The sequence below is a fragment of the Andrographis paniculata genome, unplaced genomic scaffold (genome assembly GCF_009805555.1).
Source record: "Andrographis paniculata isolate CXL003 unplaced genomic scaffold, ASM980555v1 Contig76END, whole genome shotgun sequence".
Classification (NCBI taxonomy): Eukaryota; Viridiplantae; Streptophyta; class Magnoliopsida; order Lamiales; family Acanthaceae; genus Andrographis; species Andrographis paniculata.
Genome location: NW_026137613.1, coordinates 1,261,171 through 1,281,094, shown reverse-complemented (window position 1 = coordinate 1,281,094; position 19,924 = coordinate 1,261,171). Strand labels below are relative to the sequence as shown.

The following is a 19,924-nucleotide window of genomic DNA, read 5'->3' as shown; positions in this document are numbered from 1 at the left end:
TTCCCGTCGAACCTGGTTTGCAGGATATTAAATTCGACCGGGAGTTTACCCAGTGCACACTTTCGGGTAGCGGCTACGGGTTCCCACGTCATAAAAAAAAAATAAAAATGTGGCTCTATCACTCATTAGTCATTACAAAATACTCATATTTTTATACTTATTTATATTCATATATTACATTGTTTTACACAAGTTTTATAAAGATATGAAAGTCTTTACACAACTAAATATTATCATTCACTACTTAAATACTAATCATTTTTTATTTTCGTATCAAAAGTAAATGTATATCTTATGAATTTGTTTACACATATTAATTAATTTTGAGAAATAAAAATTTAATTTACACAAATTAAATTTTAACCATAGATTAATAACCGATTACCAACAATTTTATTGTTCCGGATTGCTTTTTTGAACATATATCCAAGGCCATTATTCAATTTTCTAGTTAGTAATATATTTACTTTTATTTATTTTTTTTTTCTTTAATGGAATTGAAATGCAAGGGGACAATGACTAGCTCAACTAAAATAAAATTGATCGAGCAAAAATATAATAAGTTCAAATTTCTTCTTTCTTCTTCTTCTTTATTATAAATTGGAATCTAAAGAAAATTATTAAACATAAGATGATATGTCATAACAAAAAAAGAATTAAAACACATGAAATGTAATTAACCAAATGAAAATTGACAATAACAAATGGCTAGCTCATAGAAATATCAATACGAAGAAGAAGGAGGAAAATATGGAGATTTGAGACTTCTAAATGTTCCTAAGAACTTTTTCATAAAGCCTATTGGATGACAATAAAAACCATCCCTAAGTGTTCTTCATCGAATGAGCAAACATTTTTCTTTAGATCGACGGGTTAGAGCTAAAGAACCCTAATTGATGAGGCAAAACACACTCACCATATTCATCGTCTAAGCAACCGAATGTTCCAATCCCTTCATTTATGGTCAAGTCCTCCCAAAGCCCTCCATCGAATGTTTTTGCAGTATTACCATCAAAATTCTTGTCCAAGACTTGGTTCTCGATGTTCATCATATGATCTAATCCACTAGTCTCACTGTACCCTAAGGATTCTTCTACCTTAATGTCTTCAAAACCCCCCATTCTCATGTCATCAAGTTGCCCGAATTCTTGAATACCAATGTTGTATGAACTATCCGTGTTATAAGTGTTATAAGTTCTTGAGCCATGATCTATTTTCTTCTTCTTGTTCTTTGAAAGCACGTCCATGATCTCTTTTCTTCTATCCTTGTTTTGAACAAATTGTTGTAAGAAGGTGGGGTTCTTTATTGCCCTCGCCAAGAAATTCATCGTTTGTTGTTGTTTGAGCTCCGTCCCTTTGAGCCTTTGCTCCATTTCATTGATGTGGAACTTAGTCGTTTGTTGTTGTTGTCGAAGCTTCACCAATTCAGCCATTAAAACCTATGCATTCGAGAAACTAATTAAAACAACATAAAGATATATAATCAATTTAAATTTTTAGATAAGATGGTCATAAATTAATTACTTGTCTGTCGCGCCTTAATCTTTCAATCTCTGTATCCAATCCGAAGGTCCCAACTTCAACGCACGACTCTATGCCTCCTTGGCTAGAAGATTGTGGATTATTCGATGTTTTTCTTCTTCTTATACTTTTCAAAAGATGTTTTTGTCCCCTCAAGAAACCTTGGTTCGCAAACTCCCATTTGTCCGGGTCAACTTTCCTAAAACCCTTCACAATGTACATATCAATTGCTTTATATTTGACAACGATTGTATGTATTAACTAGAATAAAAGGAAAGTTATCCATGCAAAATACATAATTAGAAATATATCTATCTATCTATATATACATATATATATATATATATATAACAATTGTTGTTCTGTGTTAACTATAATTAATCAACACAATAATGACAACATGTATAATATATACTGACATCATATGAAATATAAATTGAAAATATAAGCTATGTATTTATAAAATATAAATATATTATTTGAACGGACAATATATAAAAATAGTTCACATAACACATTTTAATACACAAAGTATATTAATACAATACACATATAAAATAAAATAGACAATACATGCTAACAATACATGCATATGTTGTCTATTTTATTTTCATGTATTATCTGTTATATTTTCGTATAGAATTATTAGCCACAATAAGCGCCATAACCATTCTTATATTTAACCTCTTTTCTTTAAAGGTAAACTACATATAATATTTTGAATGTGTTCATTTATACTGTAAACAATTCACCCAAAATGTTACTAAAAAAAATTATGGTACAATAAAAATAATAAAAGTTAACAAAATTATGAAAAAAAAAAAAAAAGTATTATTGTCTACAATTCTTACACGATTCTCTACGTGACATTATATAATACTTAAAAGTATAGACATTTTCTTATTCTTTGGAACTTTAAAAAAAAAAAAAAAAATTATAAACACTTTCTTCAAGTAAAATTTTATTAAAAAAATCGAAATGGATGAAGTATAATTTTATCATGTGTCACATACATGACCTGATTTACATAAAAAAGAATCCAATGATCTATCATATATATACTCCTTCTCTTATAAAAAATTAGGATAAACTGTTTTTTTAGTCCCGTAACTGGACCTCTTATCATTTTAGTCTCGTAAGTAGAGGCTGTCGCCAACTAGTCCCACAAGTGGAAAATTTTCGTTGTTTTAGTCCTCCGGCGCCGGAGACGCCCGCGTGGCTCGCCAGAAGCCACGTGCCCTCCACGTGTCTCGCCAGGTCAACGACACCTGGCGGACACGTGGATTTTATTTTATTTTTTAATTTTTTTTCAATTGGATCAAATAAAAAAATAAAAAAAGGAAAATAAAATTAAAAATAAATTTTAAAAAAATTAAAATAAAATAAAATAAAATCCACGTGTTTGCCGGGTGTCGCTGACCTGGCGGACACGTGGCCTCCGGCGAGCCACACGGGCGTCTCCGGCTACGGATGACTAAAACAGCGAAAATTTTTCACTTATGGGACTAGTTTGCGACAGGCTCCACTTACGACACTAAAATGATAAAGGGGTACAGTTACGGGATTAAAAAAATAGTTTACCCAAAAAATTATGTAGATATAATTGAGCACGAGTTTTACTAAAAAAAATAAAATAATTAATTTTTTTTTATAATAACACTAATAAAAAAGATATTTTTATGATAATTAAAATAACTTTAAATTTAAATTTAAATTACGAATACATTATATTTCCTCCGTTTCATAACAAAATATTTATTTGTTCATTTTAGTTCGTCTCATAACAAAGTATCCATTTCTTTTTTTAGTAACTGTAATATCTACCTAACATTACAAATACTCTTACAACTTACAATATATTACACAAATGTCATTACCTTTATATCACACATACTAATAAGGATATTTTAGTCATTTTTATTTTATTCATACTATATCTCAATATAATACTAATATTTCTAAAACTACGTACAAAAAACAAATGAATATTTAATTATGAGACGAAGGGAATATAGAGAACTTGAAAGGTGACCATATGGATTCAGCTATGTACAGTAAATAGAATGATAAATACAATGCAATTAAGTCGGGTAAAAGATAGTCTGATGGTGTGGAATGAACTCAAGGAGTAGTAACAGTGTATTTCATATTATAAAAAGATAATACTAAATTATTTCATTAAAAATAATTTAAAATATATTTCGAAAATTTAAAAGTTATGGGTATTTTTTTTTAATTTGAAATTATAAATACTAATATTCAACATATTTTCAATAAAAAATACATAATTTTTTTACATAACATAGCACAAAATACTATTGAAATAATAATTCAAATCAAATCTTTATTACAAATTAATTTTACACCAAACCACAACAAATTCTATGATTTAATTTAATTCATATAATATCTTATATTTTATTTATAAATAATTTACTATTTTCGTTCAATTTGAAAATATACTTTTATTTTTGACACATGATTAAAAAAAATAATAGTATTTAATTATAATGTGTAGTTAAAAATAATGTCAAATTAATTTTGTCTTTATTTTTTAGTGTAAAAGTAATGATGTGGTGATAATGTAGAGATATTTGTATAAAAAAATAAATAAGCTATTTTTTAAAAATTACTTTGCAATTGGACAAACTAAAATTCAAAATATATACTTTATAGGTGAACGCGGGAAATATTATATAATTTAAGTAAATAATTAATATTTCATTCGTCCCACTTACCATAATTATTTTTTTATTTTCATCTGTTCAACTTATTTTGTCACTACTTTTTTTAAAAAAAATTATAGACTTTAATTTCATTTTATTTTAATTTATATATTTTTAAAAAAAATTAATTAGATTAATTAATTATTTTAATTTTAATATATTATTATTATACAATAATTATTTTCACTAATACATTTTTAATTATTTACTAATTATACTACTTCTAGATTTCTTTGTCTATGGTAAAATACACACCGTAGTCAAGATAGAAAAAATATAAATTAATTTATTGACAGGCCCAACACTACTAATATATGCATACACATTTGATTAAAATTACCACTATTCATTATATATAATACTCGCTCCGTTCCACATAATTTGTCTCTATTTTCTATTTTCGTCTCCCACATAATTTGTCCTTTTTATTTTGAAAATATAATCATGCACTTTAATCGCATTTTAAATTTTATAATTTTTTTAATTTTAATTAAACTATTTACTTATCTTAATCTTAATCTATAATTATTTTTACTAAATAATAATTATTTTTACTAATACACTTCTTAATTACTTATTAATTATAAATTATCTTAATTCTCGTGTCTACAGTAATACACCCATATTACATGAGACGGAGGGAATATTCAATTAAAAATATATAATTTTTTTTCATAAAAATCACATTAAAATATTACTTGAATAAAAATTTAAATTAACATTATATTTCAAATCAATTTCAAGCACAATCAAACAAACCTTTAAATGTGTACATGAATATAAAGATAGCAAGAAATAAATATTGTTTTGTTAAAATATATATATATATATATATAAACATACATATATTATTTTCCTCTAAAAAATTATTACAATTAAAATAAAATACCAATAAATTATCATAAACTACAATACTATTGACTTTTGTATTTCATTATAATTACAGAAAAAAATATCTATATTGTATTTATTGGATAAAATTGTATAGGAGTATATTGTATTATTTCAAAAATATAATTAGTAAATAATTAATAAGTATATTAGTACAAATATAATGCAAATAATTATACATTGAATTATAATAAATAAATAATTTAATTAAAATTATAAATTATAAAATTTAAAATACATAATTATTTTTTTTAAAAAAAAAACACATAATGTAAAACTAACTAAAATGAGCATTTTACATGGGACCCATGAATACTTTATTTGTTTTTATTAATAGAAAACCATCTACATGGAAAAAATTAATTTTATGAAATAAATAAAATGTAAATATTTTCTACCTTTCTAATAAAAACAAAAATCTATATTATAATGAATATCAACAAAAGAAATAAATAATTAATTGAAAAAAAAAAAAAAAAAAAAGCTTACATACATATGTGTTGAGCTGCCTGACAAAGCTTGAGAAATTGTTGTGCTTGAAGTAGCGAGGGAGAAGATCCATGGCGAATCTCTGGGGGTCCCAGACGACGAAACTGTTGCTGTTTCTGCTCCACGAGACGACGTCGTCCGTCGCCGGATCTTCCACCAGCTCGTAAGTCTTGCTCAGGAATGGCGTGGGCCCCCCCACCTCCATTGCGGGATTAATCTCCTGCAAGCTCAAGCTCGTCATCAATGGCGGATGCTGCTGCTCATCCAAATTCGATTGCCCCCAATATTCCTGCTTTATTGCACCAAAATTATTCATCTTTCTGTCGAATTTCTTCTGTCCAACAATGGGGAGGGGGTTTAAAAATTGAATTTTCTGATTGGTTGCAGAGATTGAAATTAGGGTTTGGAAAGTTCTGCAGATTGGGAGAGAAATTGGGGTTTAGGGAAGAAGATGAAGAATTGATATTTAATTAAAAATCGGATCTTGGAAATGAATTGTTATGAGTAAATTTGTGGAATTGATTATGAGCATATGAGTTTTTTTTGTTGGTGGCTTATGACTTATTATTAGTCGAAAAAGAAATTAAATTATTGCCCAATAAGACACCATACATTTGACTGTGTTTTTTATTTAATTTTTTGTAGGCCAAGTTAGGAAGCTAATTGGACCAGCACATAACCTTTTTTAAGTAAATAATTAAAAAATATATTCGTAAAAATAATTATTAAGATTAATATAATTAATTAGATTAATTAAAATTTTAAAAATATATATAAATTATGAAGGTTAAAATGTATGATTATTTTTTAAAAATAAAAAGATAAATTATGTTAAGTGGGTAGTGTTAACGACAATAATTTGAGATAATTTGAATATTATACTATAGAATTTGGGAGAGAAATGCATATTTATTTATTTATTTGTTATTTAAATAAGGCAAAATTCTCCATAACTCCCATGCGGTTTCGAAACTCAGCATAAATTCTCTCTCTACTTTAAAAATTGGTTGGTACCCCCTTATACTTTAAAAAATATTGCATAAAACCACTTTGTGATTTCGAAACTCAGCATAAATCCCCATTTTACTTTAAAAAATTGCATGACGCTCACTTATACTTTCAAAAATATTGCATAAAACTCCCATGTCATGCAAAACATATAGATAGGAAATCATCTTCTTATCACATGAGGAAAGTTTAATGGTGGTGGAATTTCATGCAACGTTTTTTAAAGTATAAGGGGATATCATGCAATTTTTAAAGTAGAGGGGGAATTTACGCTGAGTTTCGAAACCACAAGTGAGTTATGGGCAATTTTGCCTTTAAGTAATGTAATGGGATAAAAGGAAATGCATATTTATAAATATATTAGTATAATTAATTATTTCTAAATATGAAAATATTGCAGTAAGTTTTGGACAAACAAAAAGTGAAATGTTGTAGGGTGTTTGAAAGGAGGGAATATGATACTCCCCCGTCCAGCTAGAAAGTATACATATTTCTATTTTGGGACGTCTAATTACAAAGTAAATATTTTATTAAATACTTTACTTTTTTCTACAAATACTCTTACTTTACATCACATCATTACTTTTACACCAAAAAAATAAGAGCAAAAATGTCATTACACTACTTTTAACTACCCACTATAATTAAAATACTATTATTTGTTAAACACTGCGCCAAAGTAAATGTATACTTTGTGTGTGGATGAACATAGTATTTTGTAGAAGAAACAAAAATATTTGATGTAATATATATTAAAAAAAATAATTATTAATATATAATACCAAAAAAAAAATTAAATATATATATGTAAACAAAACTTCCTTAATTTATAAAATTCGTTGCTCAATATTAAATGTTTAATGCCAAATATTGAATTCCTTGATCATTTAAGACTCTATTTACATAGATATATTTTAAAATTTTGATAATATTTATGAACTTTTTTTTTTTTTTTCAAAATGTATTTTATCAATTATTTACTTTTTCTTATAAAATATTATATTAAATATTCAACATACCATTTTATTTATTTATTTATTTATTTATTTCAACAATATATAGATTTTACTATACTTAATACATAGCTAGCAAACTATTAATTCAAGTAATAAATGGCCATATCGAATTGGATCTTGACTTTAAGAAAAGTTGTTTCCACGTGGATTTTGTAGCGAGGTTTAAAGGTTTGCAAATAATAAAAATTTGAATTAAATATAAAAATAAAAATAATTATAATTATTTAATATAAAATATATACAAGGATAATTTTAAAATATTAAAAAAATAATTAATAAATAGTAGTCCCTCCATCGTCCAAATCTATATTCATTATTATTATTATTATTATTATTATTATTATTATTATTGCCATTTAAATTTATATTCATTTTTTTTTAATAACAAAATACCATTTATTTATTATTTTTTTTACCCAAAAAGTAAAAATTTTTAATTTTATATATTTTTCTTAAAATTTGTGTCCGATCAGATGAGCACACAATTGGATGATAGAATGAAGTAATATTTTTATTTTCTATTAAAAGCACCATAGTATAAAAAAAACCCTATTTATGTTTTTTTGATTTTATTTTGATTTTTTACTTAAAATAATAATTTTAATATAATATTCCCTTCATCCCACATAATTTGTTCTTATTTTCTATTTTCATCCGTCCTACATAATTTGTCCTTTCATTTTTTGGAAAATTGATTATACATTTTAATCATATATTAAAATTTTTAAAATTTTAATTAAACTATTTAGTTATCTCAATCTTAATATATAATTATTTTTATTATATAATAATTATTTATACTAATACACTTTTTAATTACTTACTAATTATACACTATTTAAATTCTCGTATTTATAGTAATAATCTGATATTATCTGGGATGGAGAGAGTAGGACGGATAGAGTACTATTTTATAAAAAAAAATATATTATATTTATGTACTAAAAATAAATAAAATAAAACTCGAAAATATAATAGTAGTAATATAGAGTGGCAAATCCAATACTAAAAAATTGAAAGAAAGAGGAATAAAGGACAGGTGGAAAGGTGAATTTGCAGCCTCAAAATAGGCAATAAGATATTTTAAGGTGCCCCACGCTCTTTCTCCTTTTGGGAAGGAACCTGTCTCTCTCACACTCACACACACTATATATATATAACTAATTTTATTAATCAATTCAAAACAATTTAAATAATATTAAATATAAATATAATAATATATATTCGTACCTACTAGGGAGGTCAAATGGGACGGGTTAGCCCCGGACCTACCCGGATCCACTTTTAATGGGGCGGATTCGGGTCTAAATAATACGTTTGAGGCAGGTTGTGGATTTAAAATTTTAAACCCGATTGGGTTCTGGACGGGTTATGAATTTTATTGGGTAGGTTACGAATTTTACTAAAAATTCATTCCAACCCGGACTCGGATCCGAAGTCGGATATTTTTTAAAATTGTTATAACTAATATATATGTACATTTATATAATAAAAATATATTATTTATTTACTTAAATAATTTTAAATATAAAATTCAATTAATCGCATGCTCCAAATAATTTTTTAAAATTATTATACCTAATATATGTATATTTATATAATAAAAATATATTATTTATTTGTTTATCTTATTTTTATGGATCAATATTTGATTGTTTTTAGATTTTTTTTGTACTTTTAATGCTATTTGTTTTAGTATTCGATTGTTAAAAAAAATAGTTATTATTATATATTTTTTAAAAAAACGAGTTTGCCGAGTTGGCCCCGAACCCGGCAGGGGCGGGTCTCGGAAGCGGGGTCCTGGGGCCGGGTGGAAGCGGGGCGGGGCGGGTCTCGGAACCTAATATTTTCTAGCAGGGCGGGTCTCCGAGCCTGCAAAACCTGTCCCGAACCCGCCCCGTTGACATCCCTAGTACCTACTCGGATTTACTATTATTCTAATTTCAATTATCATTTTTCTATATTTAGTCATTATTATTTGATAAATAAATTGCCATCCTCTTTTCATATTTAATTAAAATTATACTCCGTCCGTATCATAACAAGGTATTCATTTTTTTATTTTAGCCCGTCTCATAACAAAGTATCTATTTTCTTTTTTTAGTAACTGTACTATCTACCTAACATTACAAATACCCTTATAACTTATAATATATTACACAAATGTCATTACATTTATATCACGCGGACTAATAAAGTTATTTTAGTCATTTCTACTTTATTCCTACTACATCCAAATATAATACACCTTCCGTCCTAAATACTGTGCAACATTTCCTTTTTGTTATGTCTCAAACACTCTGCAATATTTCTAAATTAAGAAATAATTAATTATACTTAATCTATATCCCTACACTTTATCCCATCATATCACCCTAATAAAAAAAATAAAATATACACTTCTCTCTCTATCACATCACTTAATTACTCAATTATCCTACTTAATACTTTTCACCTAAAATTCCGTGTCCAACTTAAATGTAGGACTATGTTTGGGACGGAGGGGGTACTAATATTTCTAAAATTACATGCAAAAAACAAATGAATATTTAGTTATAGGACGGAAGAAGCATGTAATTTGTATTCTTTTCTTTTGTAAATTACATTAGAATTTTAAAGTTTAAATCTACGATATCACAGTCACAAATTGATTTTCTTGAATTTGAGGATATGAGCTTAGATTTATTTGTGATAAAAAAATGTATATACATATATATATATATATATATTATTAGAGAATATAGAAATTGTATGGTAAAAAAATAAAAATAAATTCAAAATGAACAAATCTCTATTGTTTCTTCATATGGTTGCAACTTAAATTGGAGATTTTATTTAGCCAAACATACCGATGTCGATAGTAATATTAGCATGTGAAATATATTGTACGTTAAATGTATTTTGAAGTTCTTGTAAAAGTTTTATAAAATATAAATATAGTTACCATATTCAATTTTTTGTTTTTTTTTCTTCTTTCTACAAAACTATATGTCAATTTAATGAAAAGTAAAACTTATTTTGATCTTTTGAATAAGGAAATATGTTTGATAATATAAATAGATTATTAAAAAGTATATCCCAAGAAATTATTAAGTGCCTTTATAAAATTGATTTTAAAAAATATAACATAAAAATATATACTTCCTCCATTCAATAAATTTACGCCTATTTATTTTCGTAATTTATGCGTGTTATTTAATATTCTTATTTTTTTTATTTAGTACAAAATTATAATATTTTTTACTATAAAAAAGAAAGTACACGTCACTTTAAAATTTATGTAAAAAAATTATATTATACTTTTATAGAAATTTGTAAATAAACAACTCTCTATTTGTTCACCTGCATTTTGTTATTTTTATATTTTATTTCAAACCATTAGCCTTTGATATATATATATATATACTCAACAACAACAATAATAATAATAATAATAATAATAATAATATTATTATTATTATGTATCAACTTTCGGGTAGCGACTGCAGATTCCCACGTCATAAAAAAAATAAAATAATATGTATCAACTTCAATAATATACATGAAAAATAATTTCGTTGGAACAATAATGTCTAATTTCTATATAAATAAAATAAAGTGGCACTCAATTATTGCAAATCTTTCAACACAATGCAATATATTTAAGATCCAATAATAATTATAATAACAACAACTATAAGAATAATAATGATCTTTCACTCTATTATATTATATTTATATAAATTAACAAATATTAGTATTTTATAAGTAATAAAATATGTAAAATATATTAATTAAAATATTTTATAAAATATAATGAATAAATTATAAGAAAAAATAATGCTATATTGATAATTTTAAATAAAATACAAATATATTCTAGATCCTTCGTTCTATATAATATGACCACTTTAGATAAAATATAATTAGTAAATAATTAAGAAATATATTAATAAAAAAAATTATTATACAATAAAAAATCATTGTAAATAGATTAAAATAATTACATAATATAATGAAAATTATAAATTATAAATGATGAAATTTAAAATGTAATTAAAATATATAATTATATTTTTTTAAAAAAAATTAGAAAATAATAGTAATATTTTATGTGGAACGGAAAGAAGATTATTTGCATAAAAATATATTTATCGAATAAATATTAATTGTGAAGGGTTCAAAAATAATAAAATAAATATATAAATAGTAATAGACAGCAACAACAAATAATAAATAATAAAATAAAATAAAATGATAGTGAGGTGTAGTAAGGCACGCTGCAAAGTGCAAAGGCTCCCTCCAAAAATATCTTAGGCTTTAGGGAAGACACACTACAAATATCTCGACAGATATATAATAAAAAAATGAACTTTTTATTTAATACGTGGCTGGTTTCCTATGTAATATAATAATATATTTTATTTTATTTTATTTTATTGAAGTCGTGTCACCTTAAAAAGAGGTGTACGTGGTCCACTCCCAATTTGCATAATAATAATAATATATATTTTTTTAAATAATATTTTGTTGGCCAGACATTATTAGTGTATCAGAAAGTGCACGAGACAAAAGTGATCAATGCCTTTTATTTTATTTTATTTTATTTTATTATACCTATATATTGCTTGATATGTAATTCATGGTTTGGTACTGCTAATATACTCCGTCCGTCTCGTTGGAAGGGTGACGTTTGCTTTTTACACGTATATTTTTTAATATTAGTATTATATTGGATTATAGTAAAAAAAAACAAAAATACCCCTATTAGTATGGTGTAATATAAAAGTAATAATATTTGTGTAATATATTGTAAGTTGAAATAGTATTTATTATGTTAAGTAGCTAGTACAATTCTTAAATTAGGAAATGATAACCTTGTATTGGAACGGACGAAAATGAAAAATAGTAACCTTTCAATGGGACGGAGAGAGTATTTAATTTCATATTTGGGTATGGTGTTATTGTCTTTGAATTTGCATATTTTAGAAATATAAATAATATTTTAAATACATGACATTATATATAATAGTATTTTCAGAGTATTATTTTAATATTTTTTTTAAAAAAAAAATGAATCGGGGCATCGATTTGTAATTTTAGTTTATTTTTATTTGAACTTTTATTTTGACCAGAAAAATAATAATAATACTAATAATAGTAGTAGTAGTAGTGAGGGTCAATTTGGGCCAATGATATGCAAGCATGAATAAACAAAGGGACACGTCACATATACTATTCATATTTGATGGAATCATTTCACCATCCTAATCATTTTTCGTGGACTTGGTCCCAATTCAAGGGTTTGTATTTTATTTAGAGTAGATAAACGAATCGAGCTGTTCGTAAACTCGGCTAGGTTCGACTTTACTTGGCTTGGTTAAAGTTCATTTGCGAATGTTAACGAGTCGAGGCGAACAACATAAATAGATTCGTTTGATTAACAAATGAGTCCGAACTTTGTTCGTGAACATTCACGAACGTTCATTTAAATAATATATTTATTATAAATATTATATATACATATAAAATTATAATTTATAAATAAATAAAATATTAATTTAAAATATATAAATAAAATAATTTTAAATTTTATTTATAATTTATATATAAATTTAAAAAAATAAGACAAACAAATTCGAACGGGTTTAATCGAGTCTAAACGAGCCGAACACGAACACGAGCTCAAACAATAAAAATTTTTAACGAACCGAACTCGAACACTACGAACGAGCTCGAAACCTTAACGAACGAACACGAGCTCAAACAACAAAAATTTTTAACGAACCGAGCTCAAACACTACGAACGAACTCGAAACCTTAACGAACGAACACGAATTTTGTTCAGTTCTAATCTTATTATTATTATTTATTATTATTATTATTATTATATATTGTATTTTATAATCTTCAAATACTTGCAAATGTATTTTTAATCACTTTTACTATTGTACTACACTAATAATTGTATATTTTAGCACCATTTCACCAATATTGAAGACTTGGGTCTGTTTTTTTAGACTAATTTTTTAAAATTTTACTATTTGAATTGTACGATTTCTCGAAAAAGAAAAATTATTTTATAAAACATTTCATCAAATATTATTTTAATATCAAACTCAAATCAAATTTTCTCAAACTCAACAAAAAAAACAATGCCAGTTGAATATAGTATGACCAGAGTCTGTCCTGACCTGACCAGAGGAATGCCCGCCCGAGCCCAATATAATTGGGAGGTTCATATTATATATATAATATTTATATATATAAATATAGAAAAATATATATTTTTATCATTTAGATTTTTTTTCCCCACAAAATATCAAATCAAACAATTAATTTTCTTTTTTATATTATATTAAAAAATTTATTTTATTATTCAAAATATCACATTAATATTTATTTATATTACATCAAACAACTATTTAAATTCAAACGTTTTAGCGATGATAAATCCAAACCCATGAACAAACACACCCAAGTGTTTCAAATTTTTGAAAATCTTTTCTGAAAGTTAGAGAGAAGTGATGTAAATTCTTAATAACATCTTCAAAGAAGTGGGTATCTCCAAGATACTTTTTTGAATTTTATACCCACAATAAATAAACCCGTTTTAAATATTTTTTAATTTTTGTTATTTTTAATTTTTAATTATTAATTTTTAATGTTGATTTATATAATAACATAAAAAAACATTTGAATTTATATATTTTAAGTTTTAAATTAATAAAATATATTCAATATTAGTATAATTTTATAAAATACAATATTTCACAAATTAAAAAAATTACAAAATTAAAATTTAATAAAAAAAAAATATAAATTACATATATAATACATATATACATTATATATATTCGGTGTAACAAAAGTATAATATCTCTCCAACATCTTTGCAGACATGTTCGGAGTAAATATCCCCTCCTTTAGTATTTTTTTTTTAAAAATGAATCCATTGGTATGATATAAGCATAGTTAATTGTTTTTTATTTTAAAAATATTACATAAAAAAAAAATATTATAGGATATTTAACACGGAGGGAATACTATATAATAAAAAATAACATATGATATAAGAATAGTAAATTATTTATATTAATATAATCGCTTCGATAATCATGTTGATTGAGTTAAATCAACAATTAACGTAGTGCTAATATGACCAAGAAACACATATTTATATATAAAATAACACATATTTTAAAAGCACAATAAGTATATTTATATATATATATATATATAAAAGCAAATATTTTAAAAGCACAATAAGGATGTTATACAATAAAATATAATATATAACATAAACAATAAATATTGCTACAATATATAGCATAATATATTATATAATTCAATGTAGCACAATATATACTGATTTCAGCACAAAATATAACAAACAAAACACATGTTTCTATATAATACAAGATATTCTATATGTCTTGTGATGAAATGTTAAATTGTTTCAGGGTAAACTATTTTTTTAGTCCCGTAACTGGATCCCCTTATCATTTTAGTCCCGTAAGTGGAGCATGTCGCAAACTAGTCCCATAAGTGAAAAATTTTCGTTGTTTTAGTTCTCCGGCGCCGGAGATACCCGCGTAGCTCGCCGGAGGTGACATGTCCGCCAGGTCAGCGACACTTGGCGCTGACCTGGCGGACACGTGGATTTTTTTATTTTATTTTATATTTTTTAAAATTTTTTTAAAACTTATTTTAAATTTATTTTTAATTTTATTTATATATTTTTAATTTTTAATTTGATTTAATTTAAAAGAAATTAAAAAAAAAATTGAAAAAATAAATAAATCCACGTGTCCGCCAGGTGTCACTGACCTGGCCGGACACCTGGCGGACACGTCACCTCCGGCGAGCCACGCGGGCGTCTCCGGCGCCGGAGGACTAAAACAGCGAAAAATTTTTCACTTATGGGACTAGTTTGCGACAGACTCCACTTACGGGACTAAAATGATAAGGGGATCCAGTTACTGGACTAAAAAAAATAGTTTACCCAATTGTTTCAAGTTAGTGTTTTAACTATTTTATTTCTAGGACGTGGGAACCCGCAGCCGCTACTCGAAAATGCTCATTGTTCTAACTTAATCATATGGTGTGTATCATGTGATGAAATACTAATTATTTCAAATTAGTGTGCTATCTTGATCAAATCAGCATAATATTGATTTGATCCAGTCAGCACCCTAATTGCCGCCTAATATAATACTCATTTCGTTCCAAATCAAAGTACTATTTTTACTATTTTTACTATATCATACTCATTTTTTTATTTTAAGAAAAATAATCAGACATCAATACCAAAATAACATTAATTTAACTTAAATTACGTACAATTACTTTATATATAAAATCAAATAACAAATTATCAAATACATATTACACACTTCTACTAATTAATATAATAAAATTATTTCTTAATTTATTATAAAATTCCAAAAAAATGGAAAGTACATAAACTAATACATCACACCTTCTAAAAATATGAATATAGGAAATACTGTTTGCACAGTAAAACTCCCAGACCAAGCTTGTCTCAATTTGGGAGACAATAAATTGAGACAATTGCAAGCGCCTCGTGGTTTGATTTTTCTTTTTTCTTTTTCTTTTTTTTAATTATTCAAATTAAAATTTTACAATATTATAATTCAATAAAATATATATAATATATATATGCCATTTTGTATAAAATAAATTTTTTTATAATACAAATAAATAAAAATTTATAAATATATATGTAGATATAAAATAAAATTATAATCAAATTATATAAATTAATACACATTTATATTATTATATTCATTACTATCAAATCAATACATATCAAAACTCTCCAAACTCAAACACAAAAGAAACACGTAAATTCAAACTCACTCTAAAATTCAAATAGAAATCAAACTCAAACCCAATGAGATATGTTTATTTAATGCTAATCCTCCATTTTATTTTTATTTTCTACCATATAATTATTATAATATTAATAACAAAAATACAATATTTTTTTCGTAAATCATTTTATCAAAATACTTTATAAATTAAATTTAAATAATAATTTTTTTTTTTAAAAAAAAAGGAAACCCTAAACCGAAATAGATACAAACAAACCCTTGTAGAAGTCAAGCCAATAAAAGACAACACATATCAAAGTCTAATGGAGAAAAAGGCCCAACCCAAGAGACAGATACTTAAGCCCAAGTCAAAATTGATTAGTCCATTAAAAATTTCAAGGTTTTAATCGAAAAAAAATACTTCCTCCGTCGCGGCTACGATGTCTATTTTAGTTAGAGCTGCTAATGGATCGATTCGTGTCGAGTTGAATACTTTAAACGGGTTAAATTATTCAATTATAACTCAACTCGTTTATTATCGTATCGGGTTCGTGTTGACCCGTTTATTATCGTGCCGGGTTCGGGTTGACTTGTGTTGACCCGTATACATAATTAAGTCGAAATCTTTAATTCAAATTAAATTATTTTTTGTCGTGTTATGTTAGTTTTTATTGGTTTGAGCATAAATTATATTAAATTATTTAAAATTTAACTTAGTTTAAATTAATTTATGAGAAAATTATTAAATTATGATTATTTTACATGTATAATAAATATATTAATCAATACTAATATATTATAATCGAGTTGTCGTGTCGGGTTCGAGTTGAGAGCCTCAACCTTAATCCGACCTATTTATTATCGTGTCAAGTTCGTGTCAACCCGTATACATAATCAGGTTGAAATCTTTAACCCAAACTCAATTATTTTGTGTCGAGTTCGTGTCGGGTTATCGTGTCTGGTCAGTTTTTACCGGCTCTAATTTTAGTGTAAATACATGAATTTAAAAAAGTATTGAAAATAATTATCGTATAATAAAAATAATTAAAAATTAAAATTAATATAAATAATTTATAAATTAAAAAATTTAAATGAGATTAAATTTTATAATTTTTTTTAAAAAAGAAAGTAACAAATACACACAAATGGACAGGGTTATTGAAACATAAGTAATTTATATAATTTGATTAGAAATGTCGAATAACCTATTAATCGGTAATTAAAATGTACGAGACAAGAAAAATAATTTAATTGAGGTATATATCAATTATTGGGCTTCACTAGGCCCAATGGACGACGGCCCATTTAGGGATTACAGTCTGACTGTGCAAGGTCTAATTAGATTTATTTTCAAGTTCTTTTATAATATATTTATACAAATTTTTATTTAATATATAAAAATATTACACTTTAGGTATTTATATTTTAAAAAAGTATATATTTATTGACAGTAACAAATTATTTTAAAAAAAATCATTTTAATTGTGCTTGTATTTATGATTAATAATTATATATTTTTCATCTGCTATTATTATGTTAGATTTTTTTTTTAGTTGTTGGTTAAATTTATACATAATTTATTTATAAAAAATAATTTTAATTATTTAAACTTTTGTTACTTTTACTTTTAACACTTATAGCCAGTTTTTCACTGTTTTTTTTCTACTTATCACACTATATTTTTTTAATTTTTTTATATACATCACTTTTAAAATAAAATATCATTATTTTTTAATCTATATAAAAGTTAAAAAAAAAAAAAAAATGGCATTAGCATCCTGAATGGAGAGAGCACTTTTTATTATTAATATTGAGTTTGACCGAATGAGCATATGTTATAAGGATGACCAACATATATTTAGTATATTTATAATATAATATATATTATATTATAACTCAACATATATTATTTTATAGCAATATAATTTCTTATTTTTCACATTTAGGGGCAACCCATGTACATTAATTACAACATAGTAGAGAAATTGAAACAGACATTGTAATAGATTTGATTCTAGCTAGATTTGTGTCAAAGATGTTTTTATTCAAAACTAGTACATGGTTCAAAACTATCAAAATCCCCGACGCATCTTGGTTTTGTCTGCTATATAGATTTGCATAGTATAACTTATTTTTTGGGTGTAATTTACATGTTATTATGTTCGACACAAGGATTTACTCAACGTATATTCGGGAAATAACGACGGTAAATTCTCACATCTTGAAAAAATAGTACTCATCAAGAAATTTATTTATTTTTTATTTTAAATAATTTGTTAAATTGAGGAAAAATATTCCCAATTTAACTTTGGATTATCAATCCCTTTTGTGGATAGTAGCTTTTAGACGCCACCTATAATCTTGAAAGTTGTTTGATTATGTTATTATATATTTGGAGTATACATTTGCATTTCTTGTAATTATAATATTAATTTTTTATTTTTTTTTATTAGTAGACTTCTAAATTATTATTTAGATATTAGTAATGTGGATATAAGATTGTGGTTTTGGTAATATCAAACATATAATAACAATAATATTGGGCATTGATCTACTACTGATCCGGTTAAGTCAGCATGATGCTGATTTGACCCAGTCAATATATATTATAGGGGTGACCAACATATATTTATACATATATATCAGTATTGAAATAATATTTCTCGGATTCTTTCTTGATTCTATTTTTATTCTATTTTTATTCTATTTTATGCAAATCACAAAAAGATTCCTTATACAAGAATTTTTTTTTTTGGTTAGTATTTTTAGAAAGCATTCCAATCTTGTTGGAATCCAACTTTTTGACTAAAGCTTTTGTACTCTATCAATGTCCAAACACACTTTTGTAGATTTTTATTGTAACATTCTCTTTATGGTTAGTACTTTTGTTTGTCTTGTTTTATTAATCTTAAAAACTTATAATTAAAATAGATATATTAATATGATATAAATATATATTTAATATGATCTTTTTAGAAAAAAAAAAAAAAAAAAAAAAAAAGAAAAAAAAACAAGTTATTACAAATATACAATGAAAAAATTGATTGAAAACATAACTAAACAAATTACCCCTATAAATCTTCGACTATTTACTAAAGTTTACCGTACGATAGTAACAAATTTTAGTTCGGTCACACTAATCCTCAATTACAACTATTCACTTACATTTCTCACTTAAAAACGAAGTAATTAAAGCTAATTACACGACTATAACAACATGAAATTATCTCATAAATCTTATAAAATATGTACATATTCTTCGACATATCGACAACTTTCCCTAAATAAACCCGCATCTAAACAACACTCATTACCACACACCCTCCATGTTACTACAATGTAATAATGTTCATGTCTCTTTGACTCGCGCTACTTCGCTCGCTCTCGACTCGCTCATTAACTCACTCATCATTCACACCCTACCAATAATATTATCATCATTCAACTCACTCCCATC

The 19,924-nt window shown here is 25.0% G+C and overlaps 1 protein-coding gene across 1 annotated transcript; it reads right to left on the bottom strand.

Annotated features, from left to right (window-relative positions):
• Positions 1-678: 678 nt before the first annotated feature.
• LOC127266564 (heat stress transcription factor A-6b-like) lies at positions 679-6,145 on the bottom strand. Its single transcript, XM_051296840.1, has 3 exons — positions 5,632-6,145; positions 1,525-1,728; positions 679-1,439 (listed from the first exon to the last, which is right to left on the bottom strand). Exons 1-3 carry the CDS (start codon positions 5,941-5,943, stop codon positions 861-863), a joined length of 1,095 nt encoding a protein of 364 aa, XP_051152797.1. The 5' UTR covers positions 5,944-6,145; the 3' UTR covers positions 679-860.
• Between the last annotated feature and the right edge of the window lie 13,779 nt (positions 6,146-19,924).

Coding starts and splice junctions, on each gene's coding strand:
- LOC127266564 (XM_051296840.1), bottom strand. CDS start 5,943: ATGAATAATTTTGGTGCAATAAAGCAGGAATATTGGGGGCAATCGAAT. Junction 1,729..5,631: donor TCAGGCAGCTCAACACATAT/GTATGTAAGCTT, acceptor TACATTGTGAAG/GGTTTTAGGAAAGTTGACCC. Junction 1,440..1,524: donor GATTAAGGCGCGACAGACAA/GTAATTAATTTA, acceptor TCGAATGCATAG/GTTTTAATGGCTGAATTGGT.